General features: G+C 49.7%; 5 protein-coding genes across 5 annotated transcripts; 2 read left to right on the forward strand and 3 right to left on the reverse strand.

Moving 5' to 3' along the window:
* Nucleotides 1–762: 762 nt before the first annotated feature.
* On the forward strand, nt 763–2,305 carry J7337_002666 (uncharacterized protein; the record flags this gene model as incomplete). Its single annotated transcript, XM_044820393.1, has 3 exons — nt 763–1,006; nt 1,097–1,302; nt 1,418–2,305. 3 exons carry the CDS (start codon nt 763–765, stop codon nt 2,303–2,305), a joined length of 1,338 nt encoding a protein of 445 aa, XP_044684693.1.
* Nucleotides 2,306–4,149: 1,844 nt separating this feature from the next.
* On the reverse strand, nt 4,150–10,393 carry J7337_002667 (uncharacterized protein; the record flags this gene model as incomplete). Its single annotated transcript, XM_044820394.1, has 2 exons — nt 4,150–4,629; nt 4,697–10,393. 2 exons carry the CDS (start codon nt 10,391–10,393, stop codon nt 4,150–4,152), a joined length of 6,177 nt encoding a protein of 2,058 aa, XP_044684694.1.
* Nucleotides 10,394–10,812: 419 nt separating this feature from the next.
* J7337_002668 (uncharacterized protein) lies at nt 10,813–11,815 on the forward strand (the record flags this gene model as incomplete). Its single annotated transcript, XM_044820395.1, has 3 exons — nt 10,813–11,029; nt 11,085–11,147; nt 11,202–11,815. 3 exons carry the CDS (start codon nt 10,813–10,815, stop codon nt 11,813–11,815), a joined length of 894 nt encoding a protein of 297 aa, XP_044684695.1.
* Nucleotides 11,816–11,981: 166 nt separating this feature from the next.
* Nucleotides 11,982–12,368, reverse strand: J7337_002669 (uncharacterized protein; the record flags this gene model as incomplete). Its single annotated transcript, XM_044820396.1, has 2 exons — nt 11,982–12,230; nt 12,339–12,368. The coding sequence occupies 2 exons, from the start codon at nt 12,366–12,368 to the stop codon at nt 11,982–11,984; spliced, it is 279 nt and encodes a 92-aa protein (XP_044684696.1).
* Nucleotides 12,369–12,961: 593 nt separating this feature from the next.
* J7337_002670 (uncharacterized protein) lies at nt 12,962–14,788 on the reverse strand (the record flags this gene model as incomplete). The annotated part of the gene is made up of 1 exon (XM_044820397.1): nt 12,962–14,788. The coding sequence occupies one exon, from the start codon at nt 14,786–14,788 to the stop codon at nt 12,962–12,964; it is 1,827 nt and encodes a 608-aa protein (XP_044684697.1).
* Nucleotides 14,789–16,906: the final 2,118 nt, after the last annotated feature.

Consider the following 16,906-nt stretch of genomic DNA (forward strand, 5'->3'; position numbering starts at 1 on the left):
AATCTGCACCCTCTGAAGATTTCTACTCTAGCGTCCAAGCGCGGAATGAGCCTCCTTAGTTTCGCAACGACACTGAACCCTACGGCTCCGGACGATCTGCCCCTAGCTGGAACCCCACATCTCGAGGCTGAGAGTCAGGATGCATGTCGAAACGCTGACAGGGATTCTCGGGTTACACTGCACCGTTAATCGTCCAGGAGGAGGCGAGCTTGCTAGATCCAGGCTTGTTAGTCTCAACGTTTCTCGGCGTTCTCTCAATGCTGAGACGATATGCGCCTCTGCAAACCACCCATATTCCGGTGTCATTTCCAGACCCCGGGGCGCCCAAATTATGGCCCGATGCTGGGATCGAATGCAAGCGAATCCAGAGCTGGTAAAGAACGATTTAAAAGCAACGTTTGGGAGATGCTAGGCGGGTTGTTGTCTCTTTTGTTCCTATCTTGTCGCTCCCATGCTAGCTGTTGCGAGAAGCTAGATATAAAGCCTACAGACGGCCTTTGCTTGTCATTGATTCACAACATGACCGAGCCTGACTCGAAGCTTCCAAGAGCCTTCATTCAGAGCCCTGGAGAGCAGCGTGACTCAGTGATCAGATAGTACAGTTGGCCGCTCCCAGCTGTCTCTTTACTAGTGCGCACTCCCCGTTGCTTCTCATGTCATCGTCATACAACCTTTTGAATTTCTTTCCAAACTTTTGTAGCATCGCACGAGACCTCGTTCGGAACTGGAAACTTGTCGGCTCCGTGCAGATTACTTCAACCTATGCCTGCCGAAGCTACAGTCCAAGCGGACGTTGGTCCCGGCGATGAGACTGGCATCTACTACATTACCATTTGCAACGTACTGTCTCTCACACCCATCATGACCTGTGCTACGGTAACAAAGCTGACTACTCTTTCAGTTACCATTCGCAACTTCGTGGCAGGAATTGAAAGACTGGACACGTACAGCATGCGTGGTGGACCATATCGAGGTCTTCCAGAGCAGTACCTCTGGATGGGTCAGAGTCCGGGGAAGAGCGAACTTTGAAAGGGCTTGGGGTAGGCATATATATCGCAAGACGAATGAATATATGGCCGAGCTAATATGGTAGTAGCACTTCTCAACGGCGGCGTTTTCAAAGGTCGCTCGATCATTGCGTCTGACAGAAACTGTAAGCATTCTATCAAGATCAAGGAGCTTGCTACACCACCGCAAGCCGTCATTTCACAGACACTGCAGTATCAAGCCACACCTCCCAGCCCCTATGTCCTGCCAACTCAGATGGTTATGTCTCCGCAGTATTCTGCTGCACCTGGACAGGTAAGCTGGCCTGTCTGAAGACACGAGCTTTGAAAAGATCCCGGTAATAACTCTTGGACTCTAGTACTACATAGCTAGTTACCCTCCAGTCAACAGCTCCCGATTCACCACTCAGTCTTTCTCGAGCCCAAGCTACTCCCAGCAGCTACCAGTCACAGTAACCACAAACACTCCTGCAACTTATGCGGCTGCCAGCCCTGGGAGCTACTACACATACAATGATACCAGCACTCGGTTATTTGCCCCAAAACTAGGCGCAGTCTCGTACTCTCCACAATACCAATATGAAGGAAGCCAGCTTGCTCTTCCTTATCGCGGTATTAGTGAGCATCCAGGGTACTACCCGAATTGCAGCTCCCCCAGCGGCGATTCATCCTATAGGTCGGAATACGTGGTGCCGGAAACACGCAAGCTATGTGTGTCGCCATTCCCGCAACAAGCGGAAGCCGATGAGGTCAAATCTTGGGTTCAGCGCAAAGTGGACAATGACAAGATCGAATCCATCGAGATACCCAAGAACAGCGACAGTAATTATCTGAGAGGATATATATTGGTTGTTTTTGAGAATGTCGCGGCCGCGAATATTGCGACGAAGCAGTTCAACAAAGCACGTTTCCAAGGCAGAAGAATGATAGCGCGACCCACTCGGGAGGATGTAGAGGTGGAAGAGCTTGGGGAGCCCATCGTTTCGCATGAATCGTCAAACTGGGCCGACTCTGAGAGAAGCGAGGCGAATGTACCAACTGCTCCATCCCGCAGGAGAGATGATGGCCGAAGACGGAACGAGAAGTCCCAAAGGTCAAAGAACAAGGGGCCCAAGCCAACGGGATCTGATAAAATGAAGGCACTGGAAAAGAAGTCGTCTTCAAGCAAGAAATTTTCGGGGTCGCAAGTGGACAAGAAGTTGCCATCGAAAAAGGCATCCTCCGAAAAGGAGACCAGCGTCAAGGATGAAAAGCCGGTCATCGTTGATGGAACCTCCTATCATCATGACAAGCATTGATGTTAAGATACTGCCCCTGGATAGAACGAAAACGAACGAAAACGAACGATGCAGACCTTTCAGCAGATGTCTATTAACCAATGCCAGGAACTGCTTAACGACAAGTGACGGACAGGCCAGAGTCGGAATTTGTGACCACTCGACAAAGTAGCAAGAGTTGAATTATCATCACTGTTGTCCTAGCTCAACTGAAGACCACATGAGCATGTTCTACTGTGTGACTAGCAAGCACTAAAGTCTGACGCAAGGTCAAAGAGCTGCATGTCAGTGAAAAAAAAAAAAAAAGGTCTCTGCCACTTGGGTCTACTATAGAAAATGCCACAGCCTGAATCATTGACCCTTGCAAAGGCCGCGCACCCTTGAGGATCAGATAACTTCTATGTCGCATATGTGCTTTAGCTGGCCCAGATTGCGTGGAGAGGTCAGAAAAAGAAAGGAAACCATCTCTGATATCTGACATCCCTACAATATACTACCCACCATGCCATCCATGGTGACACAGACCAACAAGAGTCTGCGTAGGCCCACCGACACTCTTGTCTCTTTTGATACGGGGTTTTCCCGCCAAATGGATCAAAAGAGAAAAGTAAACGTAAAAACAAACCTGCCTGCCAGCCCTTGTTTGGCGCCCGCCTTAACAGTTGGATGGATGGCTACCTGTGCTTCTCTTCAGTGGAGTTCTCCCGATTGGGTTTCCTATCTCGTTGCTCTCGCTCACCAACGATAACATTGCCCAGTCAGTGTATGGGTTTATTTAGTCTGACATGGCTATGTTATTCCTGACCGTGCTAGCTGATGTTCCAGAAGCTGGTGCGTACAACCCCCGAATATTCGCGGTGTTATTCCCCCTTAGACCAACTCTAGTCGATGTTAGCTTGGAAGCTAAAAATTAGAACCTCGAACCGAAAATACGTAGGGCTATCGGCCTACAGTAAGTACTGCAGAGCCAGAGAGTACAGTGACACTACCTATGTCTCAAAGATAAGGGCCGAGTAAAACAGCAGAGCTGTTGTTGTACACCACAAAATGGAGGAGGCCATAGGTGCTTCGTGTTTGTATCTTCTTGTGTCACGACGCCATAATTATATATGTAACCATAAACCATATCTATCCCATTGCATGCATAAAAGGCCCCTTCGTAACCCCCTTTCTATCATTCTTCCTTCCCGTCCCTGTGCCACACAGAGTGAATCTTGGTGATTGGTACTCCGTAGTTCTGCGACTTTCAGACTTGCATGTTGCTATCGTATGCAGTCCATATCGATAGCACGGCATATTGCCGATAGCCCCGAGCATGCTGTATAGTGACTGGAGCTATGCCCATGCAATGCAATGCAATGCATACTTGGCCCAGACAGAACACTGGGCGGATAGGCTGCAGCGATCCTTGTGTAACATGACAAATGACTCCACAGTCTTTCCATCGGGGGCACGCCGGCCGTTGGGCTAGCTGAATCGTATCTCGTCGAACCATTCTACCTTGGGCTTTAGCTGGAGGTTGCCGTCTGGTACGTGCTGCAGTTCGTCGCCCGTTGCCGTCCCCCTGTCAGCATGTCTATCTAGCATCACAAGCGGTACTTCTGCTTCCCCGATACACGCCCCTAAGGCTCTCAACATAGATGGCTTGTGGTCCTGTGCGGTTCTGCGTCTTTTTTTCTCCCCCCCCCTTTTTTTCCTTTCGTTTTTGTAATAGGTATGTGTATTCGACTGAAGGACGAACATGAGTTTCATGGGGTAGCCAAGAAGGAATGGAGCTTAGGTTTGGGAAATCAACTTTGCTCATAATGGCTCAACCTCATCGCCCACCTTTGTATGGATAGGCACCTCGTGATATATAGGTCATTTCAACCTCCAAAGTCCATCTTCAGTGCAATACTTGGTTGCCCGGACTCCCCTGTTGCGGCCTTGCTCACTTGGCCTGTGGTTTGCCGGCCGAAGCGAATCACCTCTTCGAGGAACCCCTTTTGGCCATCGCTCATGCCGCCTACGACTGCTCTGAACGTCTCCTGATCGATCGCGGCAAGTTCGAGTAATCGTGCGCTAGTCTCTTGGTATACCTCCTCACCTTCAGTTGTTGCTCGGGCCATTAATGTCGGGATCACCACTGCCATAGCCGCCAAATGTCGGCCCCTAACGCCCGTGCCCACGTATTGGCAAAGAGTCTGGGCAATTAAAGATCTAGCATTCTCGGGATCCTCAGGGTCCGTATCGGTCACAAAGGCTACAAGTCGGGGAAACAGGTAACGAGCAATACTGAGATCAGCACTGGTTTGGGATGGTTGGAGCAGCAGTGACTTAATGCAGTTGGCCGCGATCTTGGCAGTCTAAAGTAGGCTATTGTTAGTTGATGTCCCTAGAGTGGGGGGTGAAAGTGAGCTGGATAATACATACCATTCGATCAGTGAGACAGTCCATCAACTCCTCAAGATAACGGGCCACAAGAGCCTCAGAAGCTGGAAGGTGATTCTGGCCTCCAGCAAAGAGGATCGTCGTAGCCAACAGACAGTTCTTGACACAAGTAAGGGATTGAGGAGCTTCACGCTTCTGTGCGTTGAGGTATATCGACAGGAATCGGCGTAGGCACCCCTGCAATTGAATATCGGTGGAAGATGGCTCGCCATTGCTGTGTTTCCTTCTTGACTTGGAAATGCTACCGACGAAACGCTTCAGCGTGGACAGGGACTGTGGGACTATGAGATCCTGGCAACCAGGCGTTGATAAAATCGTGGCAAAGATGTGTATGATGCAAGCATGTAGATCGGTTTTGATGATAGCTGGAAAGACCTCTGCGGCGTCCACGAGCGCGTTGAGAGATGACCGTATGAGAAGGATGGCTTCTTCATTCATCTGGTGCCTGGCTGGCTGATTGCCTTCTGAAAGATTTGGAAGAAGTCCTGTAAGAACAAGAACGATGATTCGCGTCAGCTCAAAGAGCTGGTCGATATCATCAGATAAGTCGCCCTCTTCAGTGGCGTGTCTCCTTGCAGAAGGGTGCGCAATGCACAAAACGCTCGCGATCTCCACGATCACACCTTGAACGTCGAGGCTCTCGGTGAGCACTAGACGATCCAGTAAGTCCATGGTCTCGGAAAACACATCCGGCCTGTAGATAGCATGGCCAGACACACTCGGGTGGAGGATCTTCTTGAGGGCTTGAAGAATGGCTAGCGTCTGTTCGTGCGTGGCCAGAGAATCGTTTTGCCCAGAACGCGTGGCAAGCGCCTCAAAGGCCAGACCGAACAGAACAAAGAAGAATGCCACAGGCTCGTCTCTGTAGTTGATGTCGGAATTCTTGCTCTTGCCGCTCGCTGAGGGACCATCCGATTCCTTTCCATCGAGAGCGTCAAACACAAATTCACTATCCTGTTCGATCAAGCTGGCAATCGCATCTACCAACTTCAGCCAGGCATCCTGGTAGAACCGCAGCAATGTCTCGCGGTTCAGGGCTGCATAGATGGTGTCGAGACTCCCAGAGAGTGAAGGGGGCCCCAAGGTCATAGAAATGTCAGGCTCGAATCGAAGGCGTGCGAACTCACGAAGTGACTCCAACCAAAGGGGCGTCAATGTGCCGATGTGAGGCCTGAGCACGTCCAGAAGATATTTCTGCTCTGAGCTTGCAACCTGGAGCTCCGCCCAAGCAGAGAACACCGATATCTTGACCATGACCTGCGCATTGGAACTCAGGCTTTTCAGGTCACCAATTGCGGCATTCTCACTATCTTTGGAGAAATTCTCTAGAGCGCTGACAAGAGTCTTGAGAATCCTACCCATGCGATCTACGTCGGTGACAATACCGATTGAGATGAAACTGGCACAGACATTAACTGCTTCTGAAGCAAGTTCAGGCGATGAGTCGGCTGCGAATGCTGGGGTAAGGGCTGAGCTGATTTGAGCTTGATACTGCTCCAGCAACATCACCTCTTCAAAGTCTGGATCGGGTGTCTTGCCAAACATCTTGAGTATGTCTCCTATGATCTTCAGGCCCCAGATACGGAGCTCCAGGACACCCGAGGTTGACGCCGAGAACGCCATGCGAACAACATCTGCAACTTTGCTCTGAAGATCGCTCTGGGCTCTGGACTCTCCATTGGCAGTCACGTCCTTTGCAATTATCAAGAACATCTCATCGATGCAGCTCAGTGCAAAAGTCGTCACTTGCCATCTTAAAGACTCAACTTCAGAAGTAGCCTTGGTTTCCTTCTCATCTTTAGCAGCACCAGCAGCAGCAGCGAACCCAGCAACCTCCTCGTCTTGCAGGTCTGGTAGGCCACTGCCTTTAGATCCAGATTGAGTCTCTTCTGTCTTGGGTCGTGCTCTTGTCATCTTGAGTACAGCCTGGAATCTCTGAAGCCAAGCATTAGTCTCCGTAAGACATGTGTGATGCATCCAGTTGCGGATGATATTACGAATCCCGTCATGAGAGGGAACGGTGTCAAGGACGAGCCAAAGCTGTTCCTCAAACCCGGTTTCTGCTTCTCTGAGAACGTCCTGTGGATTCCGTTTCATCATATTGTGTATCCCATCCACTGATACATCTCGTAAAGTTGTCGATTCAGACATCAGATACTTTTGAAGCAACTTGACGTAGTCAGCGAACTGCATGTGCCCAGGAGCGTAAAGCGACACATGCTCTAGACAACCCAGCGCAGCCCGCTGCACCAGCCAATCATCTTCCTCACGGAAACGGTTAACAAGAGTGAATATCAGCTCTCTTGACTTCGTGGCATCCTGCAGGTCAGGACCCAGGACGTTGATGAGGGAGTCAACGCAACGAGCGATAGCGGATGTCGTAGAAAGTTCGAGTTCGAGATTCATTGTAATTGCAGAGGAAATCTCGGCATGATGGGTCTCTGAAACGTAAAGCTGAACAAGCATACCCAAAGTGCTGGGAACGTAGCCAGCAAAACTTAGCCCCGAGGCGTCGGCTGCGAGTGATAGTGCTTCGAGTGCCCAGAAATGGACTATCGGGTGAGGGTCATTGCAAAGAGACATTAAGATGCCGAGGATTGTCTTCAGGTGGTAACCGGCCGCCATGCCACCCACCTGAGTTTGGATGGACCCAAGTGCCATGGCACAGCCCGCTCTCGCACTAGGTTCACGGTTGCCCACAATGGTATCGACTAGGTACTTGATCTCATTATTCGTAAAGCCATTTCCGTATACATTGCATAAGCGAGCAGTAGCAGCGTAACCCAAGCTTCTGACATGTTCGTCTGGGTCAAGGACAAAGTCGCGAACGATATCTTGGAGCAACGCTTCCACTGCCTGGTTCGAAATATCACCGCAAGGCGATTTCGTCTCTTTCACAGCTACCCTCATGGTAGCGAGAATAGCCGCAGCAAGGTTGACATTGATGGCGGCCTTGCGCCCAGGATCTCTGATCAGAGTGCCAGCAGATGCAAATGTCCGAATCTGTTCGAGTATACTCTCTTGAACCTTGCCAGGAGTGAGTGGAAAGGCGAATGCAAACAGCTGAATGGCCGCATTGATGACCTCTGTTCCAGGAGGATCAGGGCTTGAAAACGAGTCTGGACTGCCAATATACAGGACAGATGCATCATGCTCTAAACTGCCACAAATTGGCGAGCGCAAGAGGTTATTTATCACGTCTTCTGGGCTATCGAGCTCATCTGTGTTCCCATCATCGGAGTTTTCCTGCTGCCCAGGGAGCTTTCTAACACGGGGGCCAGCAACAAGGCCAGTAATTCCGAAACCCGAATTGTCGCCCACATCCCAGACAGACTCGAATGTAGCAGCTGCATTCGCAATCGAGGCACTCAAAGTGTTTGGTGCATAGTTCTCCGGGTCAGCGAAGAGTGAAATCGCTAGTGTCAGCAAATTAGACTGCAGGAGTGCCTCGCTTCCACCGGCAGGACTGAGGTTGACAAGCTTGACGTAGCATTGCAAGACTCTGCGCTGCACCATCATCTCAAGATCTTGGAGCTGTAGAGCAGGGGCTAGTCTCTGACTGACGTCGTCAGAGATCTTTTTAGACGGCAGAGTTCTCAGGAAGGCCGTGGTATTCTGGAGCATGGTGGCTATTCTCTTTGACACATCCACAGTCAAAAGACGACTGTTGAATTCGAGGAAGGCCAAAATCGAGCCCATCGCGCATTCTCTGACATGAGTCAGGAACGACACCTCGAGGAAACTTCGGGCTGATGTATTATCTTTGGCGAGGGGTTTTGGAAGCGCATTCTTCCAAAGCAAAAGGAGCTGTGATAGATGTATCTTGACAAAGTTTGGCCCCAAGGACATCAAGCCTCCAATAAGTACCCAAGCGACTTGAATCTGTGTGCTTGCAACCCTGAGCTGCGCTTGACTGCTCGATTTCAACATATTTGTCGCAATAGTTAACACGCGACTGTTGATCTCAACTGACCCATATAGTGGACGAGCAGGGCTTGCACTCAGAGTCGCGGCGAGTCCATGGGCAAATCCAATGCATCTTCTGGGAGAATTACGTCCCGATCCGAGAAGGGATAGTTCTCGGTTCAGGCTGTTCATACAAACAGAAAGGCAAGGAAGAAGCTGTTGGGGGCAGGCAAGGACAAGCGTCTTCATGCAGTGAGATGCAAATACCTGAACAGTATAACTGGAATGTTGCAAGACTTGCAAGAGACCATCTCGACATGATTCTGCGAAGGTGTTTGCCGCAGATCCTAGTGATTGAATAAGCGAAGACACAGCGCTCAGCGTCGCGATCAGAGTATGCTTAGAAGGTTCCGGCCTTTCTGCTAGAGCTTGAGGGTAGTTCTTGAAGATATTGTTGATAAGGGATTTTGCAGCGGATATCTGGCCAGACTCTCCCAAAATCTTGCGACCAATGACATCTTGTATAACGATGTCGACTATATTTCTGGAAATCAGAAGACGATATCGATTGTTGGCGATTGCAGAGTGACCCAGCACATCTATCGCGAGACTCTCGACAATTTTGAGATAGTTTGTCTCAACAAGCTTTTCTCCCAGGCGCCTGAAAAGCTTGCCATAGCACACACCAATGGCTGCTCGGATTCTGTTTGAGGCTGTTGATTTTACATATTGGGATGCCAGGTTCTTGAGTATATCCGTCAGAGACAGAGCTAGCACTTGACTGCGCTTGCCTGAAGGAGCTGGGCTCGCTGATCTAGAGGGAATGTCCAGCTCATCGTCGGCAATATTAGGTATCGTTGACTGGCGTTTCAGTGCCTTTTTGGTCTTTTTCCCCTTTGGTGACGCTACCTCTGGTGGACCGCCCTCTGAATGACCCTGGAACAGGGCCTCGGCAAAGCACTCTGCCGCAGCCAGTCGGACTTGAACTGAAGGACAGTCAAATGCTTTGGATATTGCAGCTTCCAGTTTGTCCAGGTCACTCGAGTATAAGAAATGAGGCGTGTGCCTGAACAATGTTTTGAGAGTCCGGCAGGCGGAAGCAACGACAAGATGGCCTTTGTCGGATGAAGCATGATTTCGCCCCTGCTTCCAGATATCACGCGCAATCACTTCGTCCATGCTAGCTTCAACCATACTAACGATCTTTCCAAGGGCGGTAAGGCATGCTGCGCGGATTCCAGCATTGTTCGAGGAGGACTTAAGAAGCTTGAGTAAGGTTGAGCAAGCAAGGGGGTGCAGCCCAATGGCGCTATCGCCAGCAGAAGCGAACAGATCGCCTAGGCAGACAATAGCCGCATGCTTGGTCCGTATCTCAGCATCGGACTTTGACTTTCCACTCGATATAATTGCGATCAAGTCGTTGATCGTTTCGAAGAGCAGCTTCCTGTCTCCAATTCCGAAGATGTGTGCTAAGCACTTCCCCAAATTATTCCGGATGACTCGAGAAGGCTGTGGTGAAGAGAGATTGATGATCTGGAATATTTCCTTCTTGAGATAGAATTGCTGTGCTGTGCAATCATCCGCTGCCAGGTCAAGGACGTGCTTCGTCAAGCTCGAGACATAAGTGAGCAGGAAAAGATCCTGCTGTTCGGCGGGGAGGGACTGAAGCTTCGGGAGATCGAGCTCTGGGTTCGTGGTCGCGGTGTCAGAGGGAGCTTGCGCTTCGGGATTCCGTGCTGGAGCTGGAGCTTCAGGCTCCTGTGTTGACGACATTACGCACGAATTCGACGCCGTCAACTAAGTGAGAGCTCAAACAATACGTGGTGAAGTCGCAGGAGTAATTGAATTCGTGGTCTCTTGCTGTGAATGTTTCGAGAGGTAAGACTAGTAATGGATACCTAAAGTAGTGGAGGTGAGTAGCTGACTTTGAGATCCCCTAGACTCCAGAGGCAGGTCACCTACACAGGTTACCTTGGCCACAGGCCACTTAGGTACCTTAGGTTCCATCGCTTCTAGGAGGTACCTACTAACCTAGGAACCACCTGAGCCGTTGTGGGGCACCCCCAGCGTCCGGAGTTTGGCCGATTCACCCTGAGCTGGGTCATGCCTGTGAAGGCTCAGACGAGAAGTGACGAAACCCGAAGATTTCTTTATTGCCAGATTCTAAGACTCGAGTCTCCCCCTCGCTCATTATGGCAACACGAAAGTGCCTGAGCCCGCTCATAAAGGCACCAAAGTCAATTGCCAACTCCATCTGTCATCAATGTCAACGATCTTTCGTGACGACACCTACTCAATTGGCTGGTCACAACAAGTGGTCTAAGACAAAACACATCAAAGCTGTAACTGATAAGAAGAAGATGACTGAGAGATCTAATTTCACTAAGACGATTGCTATGTATTCAAGAAGTAGGCATCAACATGTGCGTGTTCATGGCCCAAAGGCTTTTCTAATATTCGATAGTGTATGGAGATGATGTCAAATTCAACCCTCAACTGGCCACTGCAATAAACGCTGCAACAAAAGGTATATATGCACCGTAGTTTTTAGCCTGGAGTTGTGTCTGACTCTTGGTGTTAGCAAGTATACCAAAGAACTTAATCGAGGGCGCAATTGCACGAGGTCAAGGTCGTTCAGCCACAGGTGCACAGCTCGAGTCTATGTCTCTGGAGGTCCTCATGCCCCCTGATATCGCGATGGTCATCGATGCTGAGACAGACAATAAGACTCGGACCCTTCATGACCTGCGCCTCGTGGTGAAGAAGGCCGGCGGAGTGGTTGGTTCAACAACCTTCTACTTTACAAGACGTGGTAGAGCCGTTTTCAAAGCCAAGGAGTGCGGACCGTCACTCTCAGATGTTCTGGACGAGGCGATTGAGCACGAGGGGATGGAAGATGTTGAGGAACTGCCAGAAGGTGACTTCTTGGCTTGGACCCAGCCAAACACGTTAGCAGCCATCACCGAGGCCCTGTCCAAGAAGTTTGAGCTTGAGATTCTCGACGCAGACATTGTCTGGGCACCGAATGAGGACACAAAAGTCAGCATTGATACAACAGAGCAAGCAGATGCTCTCGACATGCTCTTCAACGGACTCAAGGAATATCCGGAGGTCAGAGCCATTTATGCCAATGTGCGCCAGGGAGCTGTAGGGGACGCAGAGTGGGACAAGGTGGAAAGAAACCTGGATGTATAGAACATAGAACATCGACGAGTTCTTAACAAAGATGCTGTATTTTGCCCATGCCAACAGAGGGGGAATATTTCCAGTACCTTCCAAACGCCATGAATACATCGATAATGCTGTCTTTGCCGAACCCTCTGGCTAATAATGTACATGCTTGAATCCGATTCGCTGGGCTTCAAGAATCGGACTGGCCATTCTCGGGCTGCTGTGCTGCTCTTTTGCGTTCCTCCTCAAGCTTTTTGGCCTGTCGGAGCTTTTGTCGCGCCACGATGCGGTCATACTCGGCTTTGATCTCGTCTCGGTCCTTGGGGATCTTGTTGCATTCTTCGGGCTTGGGCCAGAAGCCAGGTACGGCAAAGCGGTTATCGAGGTTGGTGCCAAAGTAGAACATGATTCCGATGGGGAACATGACATACGTGCCGAACTGTGGGCATGTCATGTCAGTGTCTTTGTTCATAACTCGTCATCGTTTTGGAACCGGGCCACTTCGAAACTTATAAAATCATGCTCTAGGGACACAACATAAACACACCTTGAACACTTCTAGGTTAAGGCCACCCATTTTGAATGTAGTCTTCTTTGGCACCTTCTTAGGCAATTGAGTTGATGCTGAGAACGGAGGCAAAATGATTGTCGTGCATTGGATGACGGGATGATGCTTTCTAGCTACATACCCCCGGTAGAGCATTAGAAACCACTAGGTACCCCGCTATAAAAATCAGATCACGATAATTGGTATGTACCTTGCCTAGGTACCTACCTCACTACGGGTAAAGTAGGTAGGTACCTCGCTTTCCATGTCAGCCTATGCACGATAGTATTCCCTCGAGGGAGGCATCATGATACCAGAACTACCCAGGACCCTACTTGTACAGACCGAAAATGAATATTCATATTACGGTATTCCCATGAGATCTTACTGCCCTTCTCGAATGCCTTGGCCAACCATTCCCTCAACGAAGAGGTATATATAACGTTTTCTAATCGTATATCATCCTTAATCCACAACCCACGTCCTGTGTGTGTATATCTGTATAAATATGTAAACTCCTCATCACAATATGTTCAACGCCAACAACGAGCTATCCAGAATTCCGAGCCCAAGGCCTTGACGTATGCATAAGATCCCCAAACTCCTTGTAGTACAATGTATTCTTAGCTTAACTTCGAACCACCAGCCCTTGCCTTTTGAGCTTCTTCCATCATCAGGCGTTCCGTGAAACTGCGCGGTGTGCCAGAGAAGCCGCCGGTATTGGCGACGCTGGCGCGGAAGCTGCTCAGATCTGCTTCATCCATGCCGCTGCGTCCGTCTAAACCCCCAACAAACGTACTGAAATGCCCCAACGAGGCAGCTTGAGCATGAACTTCGGGATTACGAACGACAGGCATAACTACTGGCCGTCCTTTGTATGATCCCACGGAACCAGCTTGAAATCGTGCCGCGATTGGTGTCGTCGGCCCGGAGCCAGGCCTCTTGCTTATGTGCACTGCCGGTGAAGTTGCGTATAAGGATTGCTCGGTCTCCGGTACATCCGGTAACTCAACCTCGATATCCTCCTCGACCGTAAGAGATTTCGGTTTCGATCGGGGCTTTGGCGGCGCAGATAAGCCGCCGCCTTCCTCAAAGTGAAAAAGCTCGTCTTCCTCATCCAAGTCTTCGTTGACGGCCCTCACTTCGTCGTGAGTATCAGAACTTGAAACTTTAGTAGGTGAGGCTGGGCTTGCATCATGGCCACTGGTCTGGTTCTCCTCAGGGATTCTGTTCAAAGATGGTGATGCAGGCGCTTTCTTATTGGTAAAAGATCTAGGATTCGCCATTGAGAGAAAGTCGTCATCGGATGAATCCTGGTCCTCATCTGGGTCCTCACTCACGCTCCCCAACGTGCGTTCAATCCGAACAGATTCGGGAACATGGCGCGGCGATGGCGGTTCTGGTGCAATGATAACCGGGCTGGCCCGCTCTTCCGACGAAGATTCAGAAATGCTAGCATATTTCTTGTCCTCTTCACCGGCCCTTTGATCTGGGTTTGAATTGACCTCGGTCCACACTCCTTCCTCCAACGGCGCCCTAGATAGTGCTCTCAGTGCTTCAGAAGAGGAGATCTTTCGGGGCGGTGGTAGATGGTCCAGGTCATCGTCGAGCATTGATCCAGTGCGAGGTTGGTCGGCGGATGCGGCAGAGGCCACGGAGGGAATCATGGAATCGGTTGGTTGTGGTGACGCTGTAGGTAAGACCTCTGCTCCCATGACATCAAAGCGCACACGCCTGGGACTCTGTGGAGGTTTTGAACTACTTGAAGACCGTCGTAGGGCGCTCCGTGGTGTTTTCGACTCGCTCCGATCTGAATGGCACGACGAGACAGTATCATTGGTTGAACGGCGAACAGGGCCTGGCCGTCCGGGCGAATGAGGTACTACCGGCAAGGCATTCTGCAGTTGGTCAGTGCCGTTATCGGGTTTCCTTCCCGTCTCAATGGCTGAGTCTTGCTTCTCGTCTGCCTTGATGCTCGGGTCAGGCAACAACATGTCGAGAGGAGGAGTGTTGTTCTTTGTGAGGGGAGGAGAGGTAGGCGGCGGTCTTGGAGGAGAGCCCTCTAGCAGGGGAAGGTAAAAGAGCAATTCGTGATGTCGATCACGGGGGCTGCCTGGAGGCTCTGCGGCTCCCGATCCGGAGGTAGCGACAGTGGCCGGCGGGGAAAAGTGGCGTTGAGCCGACTCAAGTGGTAGAACTTGTGAGTCAGCTGCAGGTTTATTAAGGTCCAGATCCAGACTTGTGAGGACTGAGCTGAGGTCTGGGTATTTGGGTAGTGACTGGGCTATGGACTGGGCAACATTGGAAGCGATGTCGGGTTGTGTGTCTCGGAGCAGATCGTGGTAGTAGCGCAGGAAATCAGCTGCCACCTCGTGGCGAAAGGTGTGAACCTTGTGCTCGAGCTCTGAGAGCCTCTGAGAGAGGCTATTGACAAGGCTTGCCTCATCCATAGTCTACTCGTATGCCTACCTACCTGTAGTACTCGTAATGCCTTGAGTTTTAACAGGTTCCTCCAGGCGAGCTAAGACTAGACAAAGAGGGATGTCTCGGTATGCGCATGACGCAACAAGCTCGGGAAAGATGTGTTTGCCTTGCCAGAGAAGGGGATTTTTATGAGTGACGGCACGTGAAGGATTTTGCAGGATTGTGAGTCGTAAGGGCGGGAGATAAGTGAATCAACGTTAGTTACTAAGGCAGAATGGGGATTTTTTATTTTGACGGCGACGAGGCCGTGGGCAGACCGAATACAAATCGAGGTTTGGGGGGATGATAGTGCGAACAACAGCGGCCCTGGTTCTAAGTCTGGCTAGACCATTCTAAAACTAGACGTACCTTAGTAGGTACTTAGGTACTATAGTTACAATGGGTCTCAATCAATCTCTACCTATCCGCAGGTACATAAATACCAAGGCATTACCTTATGTATTTACTTTACTTTAGTACCTAAGTCTCCAATATTTTGACAGCTGGGATAGAGCATGATGAATCGAACGAATGGATGGATATAGATACGATATTGAATGAGCGAATGATTTCACTGCTGCCAGTCCTGCTGCAATTCGCCAATTGACTACTAGTTATATGCTTTACGGCCTTCTCTGACTTGGTCAGCTCTGATCTAAGGTTATAGTAGCTCAGCCAGACAGCAATTCTTTGTCCTGACTGGCCGGTTCCGGACACTTGATGCGCCGATCACTTTTCTACATAACATTCTAATCCAAGGATAAGACACGACCGAAGACAAGTACCGTATGAGCAACTTTCCCCTGCTGGCCCTGGAAACATTCAGCCAGTTCGATTGGGTAGCAGGTATGCTAACTTAGTAGAAAGAAGAAGAAAAAGAAACCCCGCCGGTTAACCCCGTTATCCAAACACCCATCCATGACTTGCACCTTGGTAACAGTCAGTGCGGGTACCTCTCCAGCTGTCAGCAGCAGTTATCTGTTTCGTCCTATTACTTGTACGTACTTATATATTATGAAAATTCTTATGTGAAAAGATCGATCGAATCCAACTCGGAACCTTTAGCATGCATGCATGCATGCATCATCATCATCATCGTCATCATCATCATCAAAAGTCTCAGCCAGTTGCATCTAGGAGCCACCCTCAGGCTACCTAAGGTACCTACCCTACCTTACCTAGGTAGTTCCAAGAATCCTTGCTCTCATTACCTGGCAAGGCAGGTTCGTTGAAGATACGGAGTACAATGTTCCCTAGAGCCATAAGTCTAGGTAGCCTCGATACAACTCTTCAATCTAGATCATAGCAAGACGCCCATTGCAAGTATAGCGATGAAAGTTCGGAAAGAAATGAGAAAGTAGGTGGTGCACTGAGGTCAACGCACAGTGGACTCGAGCCGCATTCCGGGTTGGTTATAGCCAATTGTCCTAGGCACGCAGGGCACGTCAGACGACTGCTTAATCTTGAAGCATCCGAGGTTTACTAAAACATTAAAAGAGGTATTTACTTTTCAAATCGACATACATATACACTTTCACATTACTGGCTACATCAATTTTGCTATTCTTGAGCCCGGTTTCTTTCCTAATAGGTGATTGCACTTGTATGGATGTAACATGGAAGTTGTTAGGTTGTCTCAACAAATTCGGAACGTCAACTCGCTGGAAATACGGACCGCCTTACTGCGCTACCAAATACAGTTACCAATGCATAAATACCTTGGTACTTTAGTTAGTAGGTACCTTAGTGTCAACTCAGTTGGGATAATATTCCAATAATCTCATACACTCATTGCTTCGCATAAGCCATAATAGCGGATTATGAGTCCTTCAATCCGATTTATTGGTTGTCATCCATCGCAACACTAAGGTACTAACCTAGGTACCTAGGTAGGTAGGTACTTGTGTATTGTAACACTTCCTGGTGACACTACACCGCCTTCTTATTTAGGAAATTGGGACATATTTCTGCCGTAAATAGTCCTGGAGCTCTTCAAGCACTGACAGACAGACCTGAGCTCTCCGCAATTCCTTAGGTACCGACCAGGCTAGATACTCTGGTAGCCAATACTACATTCGACTCGACGACAGCATAATACCTTGAGC

The sequence above is a fragment of the Fusarium musae genome, chromosome 2 (genome assembly GCF_019915245.1).
Source record: "Fusarium musae strain F31 chromosome 2, whole genome shotgun sequence".
NCBI classification, from domain to species: domain Eukaryota; kingdom Fungi; phylum Ascomycota; class Sordariomycetes; order Hypocreales; family Nectriaceae; genus Fusarium; species Fusarium musae.